The sequence below is a fragment of the Molossus molossus genome, unplaced genomic scaffold (genome assembly GCF_014108415.1).
Source record: "Molossus molossus isolate mMolMol1 unplaced genomic scaffold, mMolMol1.p scaffold_m16_p_16, whole genome shotgun sequence".
NCBI lineage: Eukaryota > Metazoa > Chordata > Mammalia > Chiroptera > Molossidae > Molossus > Molossus molossus.
Window position 1 is genome coordinate 19,372,515 of NW_023425351.1, and position 17,520 is coordinate 19,390,034.

Sequence of the window (17,520 nt, forward strand, 5' to 3'; positions counted from 1 at the left end):
AAAATAAAGCATAACTCCACAATTTGAGGACATGGTGAGAAAATGATTCATCCCTTCCTTCACTCCAAAATGCAAAATGAATAGGAATCATCACACATTGATAAAATATCAGTGGAAAGCTTTTCAGAAAATAACACATAAAAAAACTAGTTAACATGCACTGATTATGATGAGTTTCCAAGATGATGGGGGCTAGAACTGAAGCAGTGGAGACAGAGAGAAGTGGGCAGATTCATGAGAAAAACTGATTAGACAAAAATCTCTGGATTATGAAAGGGTAATTCACTCCTGCTTGATAGAAACAAGCATCAGGGCACACAATCATCTATCCAAACCTGTGAACGGTGTCCACAATAGCTTTATCTACCAGAAGAGGACGTCCAACATCAATGACCCATAGAAGTGATCCTGACTACATGGCTTCCAAGTATTCATATGCTGGCTTCTCGGTTTAGTCATCAGTTTGCTGTGAGTCTAGCTATGGAGAGTTAACTCCCTGAAAATATGACGGCTTATAGATGACTTTGCAGGATGCCAGAGCCCAGACCTGACAGAGCCTTCTGAGACCACTGAGTTCACAGTCTTCACTTGGTAGCCTCTTCAAGCTACCAAATACATCCTGGAACTGGAGGGTCTCTTCAAGGTTAGTGTAAGGACAAATGTCTACCAAGATAATCCTTCTTTAGAGAGAGAGGAATATATAAACTTCATTTGAAAAGAGAGAAAAAAATGATACAATCTATATGCCTTGTTTCCATCCCACCCCCACCCCACCCAAGGTCCTTCATTTTAATGACTATAAACATTTTACAACTTCCAATACTGGGACAATATCAGTATTCGAATGGCACCTAATTCTTTAAAATATCCTGAACAAAAATGATAGCCTTTGCTTTGAAATTCAAAATTATACAGATTGATTTTTACCAGTTCAGCATCTGTAGATAAATCAATTTGAGCTGACACTGAGCACTGGTCCCAGGGCATTAACATTGCAAAGCCTTTTGTTGACTTAACCCATCCAACCTTCCTGGGAGATGTGTCATTTTCTGCCTCACAGACATTAATGGTCCGTGCAAGAGAATAATGTGAATTGAGTTTATAATTTAAGATTTTGTGTCTGATGTTCAGAGAACTTGGTCAAAATTGATTTTCACAGTGATCCAAAGAATAAAACTGCTACTTTAGAAATGACTAATAGTATAATTTGTATTTCACTTAATGTTGCTGAAATACATATTTATTTTTTTTATCCTCACCCGAGGACATTTTTCCATTTTTTGTTCAGGTAGAGTGGGAGGGAGAGAGAGGAAGAGAGAGAGAGAGAGAGAAACATCGACGTGAAAGGGACACATCGAGTGGGTGCCACCCACATGACCCAACCAGGGCTGGGGACAAACTGCAACCAAGGTATGTGACAAGCGGCAACTGAACCCGGGTCTCTCTGGACCGCAGACCAATGCTCTAATGGCTGAGCCAAACCAGCCAGGGCCTGAATTATATTTTTTTAAATGTTTTTATTGATTTTTTTTTTTTTTTGAGAGAGAGAAGACAGAGAGAGATAGAAACATCGATGTGAGAGAGAAACATCAATCTGCTGCCTCCTGCGCACCCGTCACTGGGGATCAAGCTTGAAACCCAGGCATGTGCTCTGACTGGGAATCGAACCAGGGGATGATGCTCAATCCACTGAGCCACACTGGCCGGGCTGTTGCTGAATTTTTAAAACTTGTTGGGGTATTCTAAAGTAATTATTTAATATACTAACAAAGAATGAAAAAGTCATCATTTATTCCTCCTGTTAAATTTACCTTCTGTTTCCCAGCCAGAGGGGCCCAGTTGGTGGAGCACAGTCCTGTGCACCGAAAGGCTGCCAATTTGATTCTTGGTCAGGGCACACCCCTGGGTTGTGGGTTCAGTCCCCGGTCTGGGAATGTTTGGAAGGCAACTGATCAATGTTTCTCTCTCACATCAATCTTTCTCTCTTTTTCTCTCCCTTCCTCTTGCTAAGCATGTCCTTGGGTAAAATTTTTTTTTTAAATCTATATTCTGTTGAATTTTTATTTTGAAAATTCCTATGCATTTTATTTATTAATTGTTTTGGAGACAGAGGAAGGAAGGGAGAGAGAGATAGAAACATCTAAAAGAGAGCACATTGATTGGCCGCCTCCTGCATGTCCCCCACTGAGGATCAGGCCCACATCTTGGGCATGTGCCCTGACCAGGAATCAAACAAGTGACCTTTTGGTGCATGGGTCAATGCTCAACCAGTGAGCCACACCAGCCAGGCTCCTATGCACTTTAAATATCCTTTAGCCTGGCTGGTGTGGCTCAGTGGTAAAGCACGACCCATGCACCAAGAGGTCACCAGTTCCATTCCTGGTCAGGGCACATGCCCAGGTTGTGGGTCAAATCCCCAGTGGGGCGCATGCAGGAGGCAGCCAATCAATGTTCTCTCTCATCGATGTTTCTATCTCTTTCTTCCTCTCTAAAAAAATCAATAAAAGAAAAAAAATAAAATTAAATAAACTTTAAATTATTCTATTAAAATTTAATTTACCATGCCTAAATTTTACTTTACATCACAATAACATAAATATCAATAACACCATGCAGCATACTAGTTTAGAGATAGAAAAATATTGCCTGAGGCCTAAACCTCAAATTTCTACTGTTACCTGTGGATACAAATAAAGTAATCACCATATGCAAAAATTAGTGCATTTATTTGGATTTTGGTACCCATAATTAATATCACATATAAAGAAAAATTCTAAAGCACAAAACATTTCTGCCATAATTTAACTAACATTTACATCAATCATTATTCTCTGTAGTCAATATGCTTTTCTTAACCAAATGGCTATCATCAGTACTAGTGACAAAGCACATCACTTATTTCCATGGGCTCGATCTTTTGGAAACACGTTTTGTCTGGCTTGATAGCAATACAATTTAGCAATTTTGCAGGGTTTCTGACCAAATTAACTTACAAAAATGATATAGCTGTTGTCTGCTAAACCTAGTCTGTAACATGGATATGAGGAATTTACTTGCATTAATGTTATATAACCTTAAGTCATTAACATTTAATCATTATGTTTTTCATGGGGAGGTGGGAAGAACTTGAGCATCTGGATCTTGAGTGGTCACCACATTTATTCAGGGGAAACACTTGTTTTATCTATAAATGTGTGAGTTCCTGCACGACCGTCTTCAGTGACCACACTGACTCCCTGCAGAGAGGCGCGGATTGCCTCTCCGTGGTCTGGACGACTTTCCTGGCGCTGCACCACTGTCTCCCCGCAGGGCCGAGAATCGGTCTCCAGCTACGAGGTTCACTGCCTATATCCGTATATCAGCCCTGGCTTTACCCCGAGTTCAGACTCCGCGAACCCATGTTCTGCTTGACACGTCCACCTGAATGTCAGACAGGCTCCACAGACCTAACAGGACCAAAACCAAACTCTGTTCTTTTCCTCAGTCATCCTGGTCAGTAATCAGCACTGTCCTTTCCTCACATGGCCAAACCAGAAACCCAGGGATCACCCTAAACTGCTCTCTTTCTCTGACCTTGCAGCGAATCCACCACCAAGTGCTTTCGGCCCTGCTCTCTGCCCAGTTCCCCATCTCCATGGCCACGACCGCGGTCTGGGCCGCAGCATCTCCAGTGCACTTGCCAACAGTCTCCTGTTCTTGTTTCTAGTTTTGTCCCATAATCCATTCTCCACCCAGCAACCAAAGCAAACGCTATGAAAACAAGAAGGGTAGTCACACCCAGGCATAAACCCTCCAATGGCTTCCCCGTGTGTAGAGCATGTCCTACTTCACTGGCCCTCAGCAGCCCCTCTCTCTGTCCGGGAGCTTATTATGCCAAGATCCACCCCTGCTCGGAGGCCTCTGCCCTGCTGTTCCCTCTGCCCGTCAGCTCCTTCCACAACCTTGTCACGTCCCAGCCACTTGCTCCTCCCTACAGGCCTTTTCTGGTCCCTCCTCTAACGTGCTGTCTGCCCTGTCACGTCAGCTGCAGCCCAAATCTGAAGAGGAAGGCCCTCTGTCTCACTGCCGTCTTTTCTTGTGGCACATGTCATATAGCAAGTGTATACATCTGACTTACTTGTCTCATGCACTGTCTTTGCCATTACAACGAGAACTCCTTGCATTGTTCATGGCGGCATCTGCCTACACAGGGCCTGGCATGCACAGGTTTTCATGGAATAATTTTTTAAAATATGTTTTTATTGATTTTTTTTTAGAGAGAAAGGAAGGGAGAGAGTGATAGAAACATCGATGCGAGAGAGAAACATTGATCAGCTGCCTCCTGCACACCCCCAACTGGGGATTGAGCCCAAAACCTGTGCCCTGACCGGAAATCGAACTGGGACCTCTCAGTCCATTGGATGATGCTCAATCCACTGAGCCACACTGGCCGGGCTCACTGAATAAGTTTTGAGCAAGCAACTTTTAAAATGTCCTCTACTGGGATATAAAATCCACCAGGACAGAGACCGCTGGAGTGTCCACAGCAAGCCCAGGGCCGGCGCGGGGCGTGGCACAGGGCGGGTTAATGCAGCTACAGATGAGGGGGGTGAAGTGTCATGAAATGAGGAGCTGGAGGAGGAGAAAGTCAGACACAAACAGGTGGTGGGAGTGGGAGACAGGGAGAAGGTAGCTGGTGAGACAGAAGTAGCTGGAGGAAACTAGAGAGAACACAAATTCATTTCACTTGAGAATTTCAAAGTCTTTCCTAAGCAACCACTCATTATAAAACAGGTTCTTAAAGCTCTCAGGAGTCTAATGTGGAAATCATAAGGTGGGTCTAAATGGAATGGAATGGGATGGTAATGGGAAATCAATGACCAAAATGTCATCTTTATTTTCTTTTCAAAACCAGAGAGATGCCATATGGAGGGGGGCACAGAAAAATGCTACTAAATGGACTGGAACGGGCGGGTGATGGGAAATCAATGACCAACGTATTATTCTTTATTTTCTTTTCAAAACCAGAGAGATGCTATATATGAAGGGGGGCAAGAGGGCAGAAAAATGTTTCTACATTCAGCTTTACCCAACAGCAATAATTAATTGTCTTATTTAAAACACTATTTCTTGTTTGCGTTAATGCATATACATGAGAAATAGATTCTGTATAAAAGTTAGAAGAGAAAAAGAAAATGCAAATACATAGCGGGTGGTGAGAAATCCAATTACACGGAACACAAGGACATCGAAAACAGTTATCTAAGTGAAGGGTTCTACAATACCTGTGCCTTCCCATATCTGGCCCGTGGACTCTGAGGGTATTTACGAATTAGTTCTTCAAATGCAGTCACTGCTTCCTCAATTTTTCCCTGTTAGGAAGAGGTAATTACAGAAACACAATAAATTCAAATGCATAATGCTATTCAATATAGTTATTAATTATTCACCAAGTAATTCTGTCAAGATTTCCTGGACTCCACTCTGAATTTAAAGACAGGTGTATCGCCCAGCTGGTGTGGCTCAGTGGTTGAGCATCAACCCATGCACCAAGAGGTCACCAATTCAATTCCCAGTCAGGGCACATGCCCAGGTTGTGGGCCCAATCCCCAGTGGGGGACATGCAGGAGGTGGCCAATCGATGTTCTCTCTCCAAAAATCAATAAAGAAGAATAAAAATTTTATATAAATAAATATAAATTCAGATATATCTAAGATTTAAAAAAATTAACTATATTATGGAAACATAAAACTAGAAGTGCATATAAATGTATTTTATTTTTTAAGCACATATTTTTATTGTTTTATCTTTATTGTTGAAAGTATTACAGCTGTGTCCCCCTTTTACCCCACTGACCCCCTCCTCCTCACTCCTACACCCCTCCTGCTCTCCCCAAACTACTGTCTGTGCCTATTGGTTATGCATATATGCGTATAAGTTCTTTGAATATACTTTATCTTTTAAAAGACAGAAACCTGACAAATGATGCAATATGAGTCATCATTAAACAAATTGCATTTTTCCTCTCTCTCTACATGCCTACATGCATTCTTAAAGAAATTCCTACATGCATTCCTACATGCATTCTTAAAGAAAAATATTCAGGTTTTAAGTTGGGGACAGATCCTACTGGCAGTGAGAATGACTTGGGTCTGTGATGAGCAGTCAAGCACCCATGCAAATGGCAGGGAACAAGTATGCAGGATGCCAGGGCCATCGGCTCTGCTTCCTGTCACCCACTGGACATCAGGGTCAATGGGGCTCATCTGGCTTCCTGGAGTGCCTGGCTGCCTCAGCGTCATGTGACCCCTCGCAGAGCTCACATGGGCCCTTAAGAAGATGGGTGGAGCCTGGCGTGTGGCTGTGGTTGAGCATTGACCTATGCACCAGGGGGTCACTGGTTTGATTCCCAATCAGGACACATGCCCAGGTTGCAGGCTTAATTCCCAATGGGGGGCATGCAGGAGGCAGCCGATCTATGTTTCTCACATTGATGTTATAAAAAAAGAAAAGACAGGCCAAGCTCCGTCAGTGGGTCTCTGACCACCACTGCACAGAAAGGAACAGGTACACTTGCTGAGGGTCTTGGCATGGGGCTAAGGGATCCTCTCCCCACCTCAGTCATCAGCACCCTTCCACAGGGTCACACACGCGTGTCCCAGTTTCTAACAAATGGCAGCAGGTCATGGATATTTGAAGCCATGGGATAGAGACAGATTTTCTGAGTTGAACTTTCCCAGACCCTCAGTTCCCTGTGAATTGATAAATCCATCCAGTTCACATGTAAATACAAGCTCACTGCAGTTTCTGGTTTTGCCCCTTATGGAGTGAGTTTTCATGCAGCAAAGTTCACCTTGCGGTGTGGCTAGGCGAAGCAAACCCTGCAGCCTACCAGCGGTCACTTGCACCTACATCCAGAGACAACCTCCACGTCCAAGTTCCTTGCAGCTACTCCTCCACCCTCACAGGGCTGGTGGAAAGCAGACGCACAGTGCAGTGTTCCGGGCTCAGGCCCGAGCCAGGCTGACTGTGAGCGCCTGGGCTCCCCACTTGGAAGGTGTGTGCCTATGACTAATACTGATGACTTTGCCTTAGGTGCCTCATCTGCAAAATGGGGATCGTGAGGGCCCTTGACTACCTTGTGGGGCAGCTGTAAAGGTCAAATCCAGAAACATACATAAGGTGCTTATAGACACTACACAGAGCATAGAAAGCAATGAACAGTGTTACCTATTTTTGTTATTATTATTATTACTGTGGTGGGTGGGGGTGTGTGTGCCAGCACAAGATAATGGGGCTCACCCCAGATACGTCTCTGACCTGACAGACAGGTTAATGCAAAGTAAATGAGGACTTGGATATAGCGATAAATCAAGCCAGGAGCACATTCTCCAAGTTATAGTTCTTGTCAGAAGTAATTGTATCACTATTTAAAATACGCTATCCTCTCACAATACTTTTTTAGAGCGGTATTAGGTTCAGAGCAGAACTGAGAGGAGAGTATGGAGGTTTCACATACATCCCCTAGCCCAACACAAGCACAGACTCCCCCCATAACAAACACCCTGCACCAGCGGGGCACTTGGTTACAATCAATGAACCTACACTGACACATCATCACGCAGAGTCCGTGATTTCCCTTAAGGTTTACTCTTGGAGTTGTTCATTCTATGGGTTTACATAAAAAGATGAATGCGATGCATACTGTCTGTATCCACCGTCACAGAGTAGCTTCACTGCCCTAAAATAATTTTTCTATGCGTTGCCTATTTATTCCCCTCCTCTCCCCTACGCCCGCCCCACGACTCACCCCTGGAAACCACTGATCTTTTTACTGTCTCCGTAGTTTTGCCTTTTCCAGTACGTCATAAATTGGAATCATACAGTAGGCAGCCTTTTCAGATTAGCTTCTCTCACTTAATAATGTGCATTTACGGTTCCTCCACATCTTTTCATGGTTTGATATATCACTTCTTTTTTAAGTGCTCCGTAATATTTCATTGTCTTCATATGACAGTTAATTTATTCATTCACCTGCTAAAGGACATTTTGGTTGATTCCAAATTTTGGCAATTATGAATTAAGCTGCTATGTGCAAGTTTTTTTTTTCCAAAGAAATTTATTTATTTTTTTTATTAATTTTTTATTTTTTTTGTTACAGATGTTTCTCCTTTTTTACCCCCTTGGCACCTCCCTCCCCATCCCTCCCGCCCTGTCCCCGGCTTTGTTGTCCATGTCCATTGCTCATGCATACATGCATATAAGTTCTGTGGTTTATCTCTTCCCACCCCCCCACCCCCTCTTCTGAGGGATGTCAGCCTGTGCCCTACTTCCATGTTTCTAGATCTACTGTATTCCTCAGGCTGTTATGTTCATTATATTCCGTATATAAGTGAGATCATATGGTATTTGTCTTTTTCTGCTTGGCTTATTTCACTTAGGATAATATTTTCCACGTCCCTCCATGTAGTATTAAAGGATAAGAGATCTTTCTTTCTTACAGCTGCATAGTACTCCATTGTGTATATGTACCACTGCTTTTTTTATCCATTCGTCTACTGATGGACACTTGGGCTCTTGCCAGATCTTAGATATTGTAAATAGTGCTGCTATGAACATGGGGGTACATATATTCTTCCTGATAGGTGTTTCAGGCTTCTTAGGGTGTATTCCTAGAAGTGGGATCACTAGGTCAAATGGAAGTTCAATTTTTAACTTTTTGAGGTAACACCATATTGTTTTCCATAGTGGCTGCACCAGTCTGCATTCCCACCAGCAGTGTACTAGAGTCCCCTTTTCTCCACACTCTCGCCAACACTTGTTGTTTGATGATTTGTTGATGGCGGCCATTCTGACAGGTGTGAGGTGATACCTCATTGTGGTTTTAATTTGCATCTCTCTGATGATTAGTGATGTTGAGCATTTCTTCATATGTCTCTTGGCCATTTGTATGTATGTTCTGTTTGGAGAGGTGTCTCTTTAGGTCCTCTGCCTATTTTTCAATTGGGTTCTTTGTCTTCCTTTTGTTGAGTTGTATGAGCACTCTATATATATTGGAGATTAACCCCTTATCTGATATATCATTGGCAATGATGTTCTCCCATACAGTGGGTTGCCTTTCCATTGTGATGATTGTTTCTTTTGCTGTGCAGAAGCTTTTGAGTTTGATGTAGTCCCATGTGTTCATTTTTTCCTTTGTTTCTGTTGCCTTAGGTGATGTATCAGTGAAAATTCTGCTGCATATGATGTTCAAAACTTTGATGCCTACATTTTCTTCTAGAATTTTTATGGATTCACAGGTCACATTTAAGACTTTTATCCTTTTTGAATTTATTCTTGTGTATAGTGTAAGTTGATGGTCTAGTTTCATTTTTTTGCATGTAGCTGTCCAATTTTCTGAACACCATTTATTAAAGAGGCTCTCTTTACTCCACTGTATGCTCTTGCCACCTTTGTCAAATATTAATTGAGCATATTGCCTTGGGTCCATTTCTAAGTTCTCAGTTCTGCTCCACTGGTCTATATGCCTGTTCTTGTGCCAGTACCAGGCTGTTTTGATTACAGTCGCTTTGTAGTATAACCTGATATCTGGTATTGTGATCCCACCTACTTTGTCCTTCTTTTTCAAAATTGCTTTTTCTTGCAGTGCTGGTTTGGTGCTAATGTATTCCCTTAGCCTTTTTTTGTCTGGGAAGCTCTGAATTCTAGCTCTGTTAATTTTCCTAACTGCTCCACACTGATCTCATCTTCGGTGGAGGTCTCTTGTTCTTTCATTTGGCTTCTGTTTCTGTGTTTCACCATTTTGGCTATCACTGTGGGCTTTGGAGCCTGTCAAGTTTTCCCTGTGGGTGCTGGTGTTCTGCTGTTTGTGGCTCCCTCTCCTGGGTTTAGATGAGCGAGGGAGGACCCACATTACACACCACTGTCAAGTCTTACTTTCTTGGTTAATGTTGCTAGCCCAGGAAAGGTACTGTTATCCTGTAGCTTTTTGCCTGGAGGCTAGCAGTCCAGGTTACTTGAAGAGTTTTGGGTTGTCAGTTGATTGAAAAACTCCCTCAGGTGCTCAGCATAAGGGAATTTCCCAAAGGTGGGGCAGATGCTGGTTGTTAATGAGCCTCAATTAGCACTTCAATGGCCCACAAGGTGGGGTTGGATCTCCGAGGGAGGGGCTGATGCCTCTCCTCAGAGCCCTGGGAAGGAGTAAGATGGCCACTGTCCTGCGTGGCAGCAACTCAGCAAAAGCTCGGAGTGCCCTCCAAATCCCAAGTGCCCCCACACAGTTCCAGTCCAGTCTGCCCTCCCTTTGCGAGAGCCCAAGGTGAGTGGCTGTGGCTTTTGTCGCCTCTGTCCTGGCTCTGCGCTGGGGAGCCGCTTGGGAGTGTGACCCGAGGGCGCTGCTCACAGCTAAGGCCGCTGCTGTATGTGGGCTCCCAGCCCCCATCTTGCTCCTTCGCAAGCCTACCAGGATTGAGCCAGTGTCCCTGGTTATATGGTCCTTGCAAGCTGCTTTCTGTTGCTTTTTCCCGTCGATTTGTCTGTGTTATAGTTGTAATTCCAGTTTGGTTCTGGGAGACGGTCTGTGTAGCTCCGTTCACTCCGTCGCCATTCTGGAATTCCTATGTGCAAGTTTTTTGTGTGGACATAAGTTTTTAAATCATTATGAAAGGTAAATATTAAAAAGCCAGATTTCTGGATTGTATGATAAGAGTATGCTTAGTTTTGAAAACAAACAAAACTGTCTTCCAAAGTGGCTGTACTCTTCTGCATTTCCACCAGCAATGCATGATAGTTCCTGTTGCTCCATGCCCTTGTCAGCATTTGGTGTTGTCAGTGATCAGATTTTGGCCATTCTAATAGATGTACAGTGTTGTTTTAATTTGCGTTCCCCTGATAACATATGAGGTGGAGCATTTTAGGCTTATTTGCCATCTGTATATCTTCTTTGGTGAGGTATCTGTGAAGGTCTTTGGCTCACTTTTTTAAATCATTATTTGTTTTTCTTAAGGTTGAATTTTAAGAGTCCTTTGTATATTTTGGGTAACAGCTTTTAAAACCACTACTTGATTTCTTCTGTGAAAGATTTTAAGGAATGAATAATTCACATTAAATATATTTTTCTATGTGACGGTCTTCTAACTACCCTGTATTAGTTTCTTGTGGCCACTATAACAAATGACCACACACTTGGTGGCCTGACGCAACAGGAATTCATTCCTCCACAGTTCCGCAGAACAGAAGCCCCAGGTCAGTTTCGCTGGGCTGAGATCGCGGCGTCAGTAGGGCTGCATTTCCTCTGGAGGCTGAAGGGGCGAGTGTTGCCGGCCTCCTCCGGCCTGTGACGGCTGCTAGCACTCCTTGGCATGTGGCATCACCCCAGTCTCTGCCTCCATTTCAGAGCTCCTTCTCCTCTGTGCATTTCCTTCTCTTCTGTCTGTGTTGTCTCCATCTGCCTGTCTCAAAAGGACAAATTTGGGGCCTATGATGATTACTTTTTTTGTGTCAAACTCGACTGAGCTAAAGGATGCCTAGATAGCTCCTAAAACATAATTTCTAGGTGTGTCTGTAAGGATGTCTCAAGAAGAAATTAGCATTTGGAACAGGAGACCAAATTAAGAAGACCATTCTCATCACTGGGGTGGGCATCATGCAATCCGGAGAGGTCCTGAACAGAACCAAGAGGCAGAGAAAAGGACAGTTTGCTCCCTTTGCTTGAGTCCCTCCTGTCCTCAGGTTTCTGGACCCAGATTGAGACCTACATCATCAGTACCCTGAACTTAGGTCTTCAAACCCAAACTGAATTATACCACAGGCTTTCCTGGTTCTCTAGTTTACAGCTTATATATCTCTTCCCTATTGGTTCTGTTTCTCTGGGGAATCCTGACTATTACAGGGCCTACTAGGATAACCCAGGAAAGCAGATCCTTCATAAGATCCTTAACTTAATTACATGCAGAAGCCCCTTTCCCAAATAAGTTAACATTTATAGGTCCAGGGATTAGAAAATGATTATCTTTTGGGGAACTCATTTTTCAGCCTATCAGAGTCTGCCCTCTGGCCCCCAATGACTCACATCTGTCTCACATGCAAAATACATTTAATCATCCCAGTATTCCTCAAAGTCTGCAGTACTACATTACCAACTCAGATGTAAAAATCACATCTGAATCACATTAGCTCCAAAGTCCCAAATCTGATCATCTAATTCATCTAAAGCAAGAATGGTGACACTCCGGTTATCATCCATCCTGGGGTCAAATCTCCATCTGTGGACCTGTTAAACTAGAAAACAAGATATCTGCTTCTGAAACACAATGGTGAGATAAACATGGGATAATGCTTACAGACATTTGTATTCCAAAAGGGAGAAAATGGAAGAAAGAAAGGTATCACTGATTCCAACCAATTTCAAAATGTGGCAAGGCAAATTCCAATAGGTTTCATGGTCTGTGACTCCAGGCTCTGCCCTCCAGGTCCTCTGCTCTGGTTTCTTTGTCTCTAGCCTCGGGGTCCCAGGCTCTGCCTATGGAATTATCTTTCCTTTCTATTGAAAGGGTAGAATGGGTTCACAGTTGATTAGTTTCATTAGCTTGTTTCCTGCCTGTAGAATTTTGGGAGTCTGTTAGCCTTCTTTCAGTTTGCCCTATCTCTCTCAGTCTAAGGTAGAAGTGCTTCTACTGGTATAACATTCTCAAAAACCTTATGGGTCTCCGTGTATGCCACAGGAATTCACACCATTATACAAGAGACACCGGTCTTCCCAGGATAATCCCATCTCTATTCTTGGCTTCTGTTGGGATGGTTGAGTGAGTCATACATCTAATCTCTTTAGGAAAAGGATGTCCAGCCCTACCCTTGGTCTTCTCTCCAAAGTATGCTTTTAACAGTGCATTTCCTAGTTTTATCATCTTCAGAAATCTGGATAGATTGAGAAATTCACAAATAATCATGTTCTGTTTTTCATTTCCTCCATTATTTCTTTCCTTCCATATTTTACTATAAGCAGCAAAAAGAAACTAGGCCACACCTTCAACACACTGCTTAAAAACCTCCCTAGTTAAATATCCAACTTCATTATTTACAAGTTTTGCTCCCAAAGGACCATAAAAGTCTATTCAGTTAAGTTTTCTGCCGCCATGTAACAAGGACTGACTCTCCCCCCGTTTCCAATAACACGTTCCTCATTTCCTTCTGGGCCCTTGACAGACATTTCATGTCTCTGTCTCTACCCACATTTTGTTTGTGATAATATGTGTATTCTCTATGAGAACAGAAGCTTTCTCTGCTCAGCCCTCACTTCCTCTGAGGCCTCCAGGGGCAGCTTTAATGTCCACATTTCTACCGCCAGTCTGCTCAAGGTAACCCAGGCTTTGGTATCATGCACCTCACAATCTCCCAGCCTCTACTCCTTACCCAATTCCAAAGCCACTTGTACATGTTCATGTCTTTACCACAGCAGCACCCCACTGCCTAGCATTCATTTCCAATGGCTGTAGTAACAAATGGTCCCAAACTTGGGGGCTTAAAACAGCAGAAAGGTATGCTCTCTCAGCTCTGAAGAACAGACGTCCGAATCAGTGCCACCGGGCTGAAATCAGGGTCGCAGAGCCATGCTTCCTCCAGAGGCTGCGGGGGAATCTGTTCCTTGCCTCCTGACAGCATTTCTTGACTTGTGGATGCATCGCTCCAACCTCCACTGGCTATCTTCATGTCGCCTTCTCCTCTCGGGGTGCCTGCTCCTGTCCTGTCCGTATCATATTTCCCTCTGTCTCTTTCTTATAAGGAAACATATGATTGCATTTAGGGCCCAAGTGGGTAACCCCACCTATCTCTCCAACTCAAGATCCTTAACTTCATCATATCTGCAAAGACCCTTTCTCCAAATGAAGTAACATTTAGAGGATCTTAATATACGTTAGGGCATGGATGTCTTTTGAGGGGCCATTTTCAGCCTTTTGCAACTTAAACTGCAAATGTTGAGGTTGTATTTGTGAAATTCATGCTAAATGCACCATTGCCAGATTTAAAATACAGGACTACAATATTCATAACAAATTAGCTAAAGTGTTTTGTTTTCCCTTAACATTTCCTTAGTTGGTCATCGAGGTTATAAAACAACAGAATATTTTGGCTTTGTCCTAGGCATCTTTTGAATCCCCTTAAGAGAGAGGTTGTATGGCCTTCTTAAAAAGGTATTATCTGACAAAGTAAACGTGTTTGCTCTTAGTCCAAAAAAAATTTCCCTTCCCTGGGTTCTTACTAGAGAATACAGCTTCTAACACTATTGTGCAATTCTTATTTAGAAAACTCAAGTGCAAGATACAACGCTTGTAAAAACTGCCTAAAAATCATCTGTTTTTCAACATAGCTTATAGTTAATCTTAAACCCAAGACCATTCATTGGAGGACATGGACTTGGGACCCACTGTTTGGCATGAGGCCAGTGGCGTGAAGGACATTAAGACATACGCCGGCAGACGTATCACAGAATCTGTGGGTGTGACATTAGGGAAGAGAATGTGCAGCCAGTCCATCATATGCCCTTTAGGAAGGCCCACAGCAGGGTGTTTCTGTCTGCACTTGGTACAGGACGGCCATCTGTGAACACGATTCATCTTACAGTGTAATGCTACTTCCCTCGTGCTGCCTCCAGTGTACTTCATCCAGCACTGTTTACTGCCTGTGCTATGAACTTTCTAGTGTCGACCTTACTCTGGCTTCAAGCTTTCCTTTCTCTCTCGTACACTTATAATACAATAATAATAATAATAATAATAATAATAAATGATTCCAATAGATAAATATTTCAGTATATAATTTCAAATGCTCCCCCAAGGGGGTAAAAAGTAGTTTTAAACAATAAATATTATTTTTAAAAGACAGATCACTGAAATATGTTCGATCGATACATTTCTGAAGGACTAATAAGGTGACCCCGCCCTTCCCTGGAGCACAGCACTGGAAGCTCAGCGTGAACGGAGACCGGCCTCCGCTGCTGGGACGGGCCTTGGCCTGGGCCTCCACCTTCCGGCGCAGTCAGACGCATCATTTGAAAAAACCAGCTGTAGAACAACCCTGAAAGACTGAGCATGCTGATGACTCAGTCAATAATTTAGCTCCCTGCTGTTTCAGAAGCAAGAATTGTCTATGTGGCCACTTCTTCCTCCATATTTACAATTACAGATACAGGGTGCTCCTTGAGGAAAGCATCATAATTTCTCTAAATCAGTGAAAATACCAGAGAGTACGTCACTGATTGTTCTAGCACCTTTACCTCCCCCGACCTGCTCGCCCCTTGATAACTGAGCCCTTCTTTCCCATTCATTCTAATTACACAAAAATCCTTCTCTAAAGCTGTTTGTGTTATTTTTCCCCAAAGTCCTCTATTAATAGGCACCCCACATCTGCACAAGTGGCACTTAGCACGCAGGGAGTGGAGAATGCCAAGCAAGGTGACAGAAAAGGAAGATTCCTGCTTCCCTTCTATTACACAACGCAAATTTCCTAAAAATAGTAGATTGCTTCATTTCATAAAGTTGAACAAGACAGACTCAGAAATCATTCATTCTGTGGGGCTGATTTAGTATTCTAGTCTTTGGAGGTACTACACTTTTACTGGCTGGTAATGAGGGTGAGCCACGGCTTGGCTCATGCTGGTGCAGAAGGCTTCATGCTTGCTGGTACCTTCCCAATAAATGCGTGGGAAGCACATTCTTGTCCCATGTCAGTTTCTAACTTAGGTATTTTTGTTTGTTTTTTAATTGTTGTTGCTTATTTACATACAGTTCCAAGATCCTTTTTTTGCAGCCCAAGTCTACTGATAAAAAGAGCATATTACAGAAAAACCAATGAGCATTACACTAAATATAAATTCAAGTACAAAGTAGAGAAAGAGAAATTTCCCCAAAGAACAAGTAGCTGATTACATGAAGATGTCATTACATACATTATAATAAATATTTGGATCAATAATTAGATGAATATGACTGAGTTAAGAGAACAAATAACTTCAATCTAGTGTCAATTCACTGTTTTAAAAACTGTAATATCTAGAAACAAATACAAGTAGTAATTCAAATTAACTGATGATAAAGTGAAATATAAAAGCTACCCTGAAAACTGGAGGTGCCTGAGGTTAACACCAAGTGAGAAGAATGTTAAACCTAAAGCCTTTTCACCCAACAGAAACTATCCTAAGAATACTGGTCTCACCTACTTTTTTCTTTTGGATTCAGGTGCTATAAAATTAAAACCTCCACTTCCATGGTACTTGACAGCATTGATGTTTTCCACCCCCAAATCTCATTTGATCTTTACAAAAACCAAATAGGAAGTATGACTGTCATTCTCACTTTTTAGAACAAGAAAACTGAGGCTCAGAATGGCCAAGCGACTTGCCCAAAGCCACACAGCTAGAACGTGATAGGCTGACTTCCACGTCAGCTGACCTGAAGGTAAGTTCTGTTTCTATTTGGCCATTACAGCTGCAATTTTCCTTTTCAATTGATTCATTTCATATGTTGATGTCTCTGGGGAAAAAACCCACTCTATTCAAAAATTGTTTCTCTTAACTTTTTTAAAAAACAAATAAAGGGGGATGCCTGACTTTACTTAACAACTAGACCATTGCACATTTCTGCGCCAAACAAAAACATCGACCTACCCTTTTACGGAGTTTTTCTGCAGCATCAAGTTCAGCTTTAATAGTCTTATCAAATTTATTTAATAGTTTAGGCTTCTTTTTCTTAACTGAAAGAAAAAAGAGGTTTTAATTTTTTATTTTACTTTTGTCTAGAAATAGTTACTAAGAATAGTGACTTACAAATAGCGAGAAAGCTAGTGTTGGACCCAATCCCACAACCACAAGGGCTGGCTCGCTGGGGGCCGCCTTCCCATGGCTCAGCACAGTCTTCCTTGTATGCGCAAAGGTGTAGTTGGGGACTGGGTGAACACTGGTGTTCTAGTTTATGGGATAAAAACAGTAGGTATGATTTCTAAACTCTTATGAAAAACTTCTTGGCTAAGTACAAAAGACTGTTCACAACAGTTTTGACATGTATCTACCATCTGTCTAAACAGGTAAACATAAAAAGAGGAAGCTGTACTCTGGAGTCAAATAAACAGGAATGTTTTAGTCTACCACTTGGCCCTTCCATTGCATCATGGACCAATCACCCTGCCTACAGTCCACACTTCAGCTAGAGTGGACCATCCACATTCCCCATATAAGCTTTGATGCTCCTTTCCCCAAACTAATGGCCTAGTCCTAACAGCTGTCAGAAAATATGTCCTCCTTCAACAATTAGCTCAAAACCACATTCCTTGTAAAGTTTCTCCATCATTCATGCAAGTGGTCTCTCTCTCTCCCCCACTCTCTCTTCTCTCCACCCCATCCCCCCCAGAGCACCCTTCCTCATCACATATGACCTTTATTATAATCATCTGTGCACTTATCTTTGTCCCTTTCCAAACCATAAGCTCCTGCAGAGCAGCTCCATGTCTTAGAGCAAACTGAACCGATTCACGGTTACTCAGCATAAGCC

The 17,520-nt window shown here is 42.6% G+C and overlaps 1 protein-coding gene across 1 annotated transcript in view; it reads right to left on the reverse strand.

The window, feature by feature from the left end:
- ASPH (aspartate beta-hydroxylase) overlaps positions 1–17,520 on the reverse strand; it is a 190,949-nt gene that overhangs the window by 50,177 nt on the left and 123,252 nt on the right. Inside the window, exons 15-16 of the mRNA XM_036263701.1 lie at positions 16,641–16,726; positions 5,265–5,351 (exon numbers count right to left, since the gene is read on the reverse strand). Of these exons, the coding sequence (XP_036119594.1) occupies positions 5,265–5,351; positions 16,641–16,726 (173 nt within the window). The remainder of the gene's footprint in view (positions 1–5,264; positions 5,352–16,640; positions 16,727–17,520) is intronic.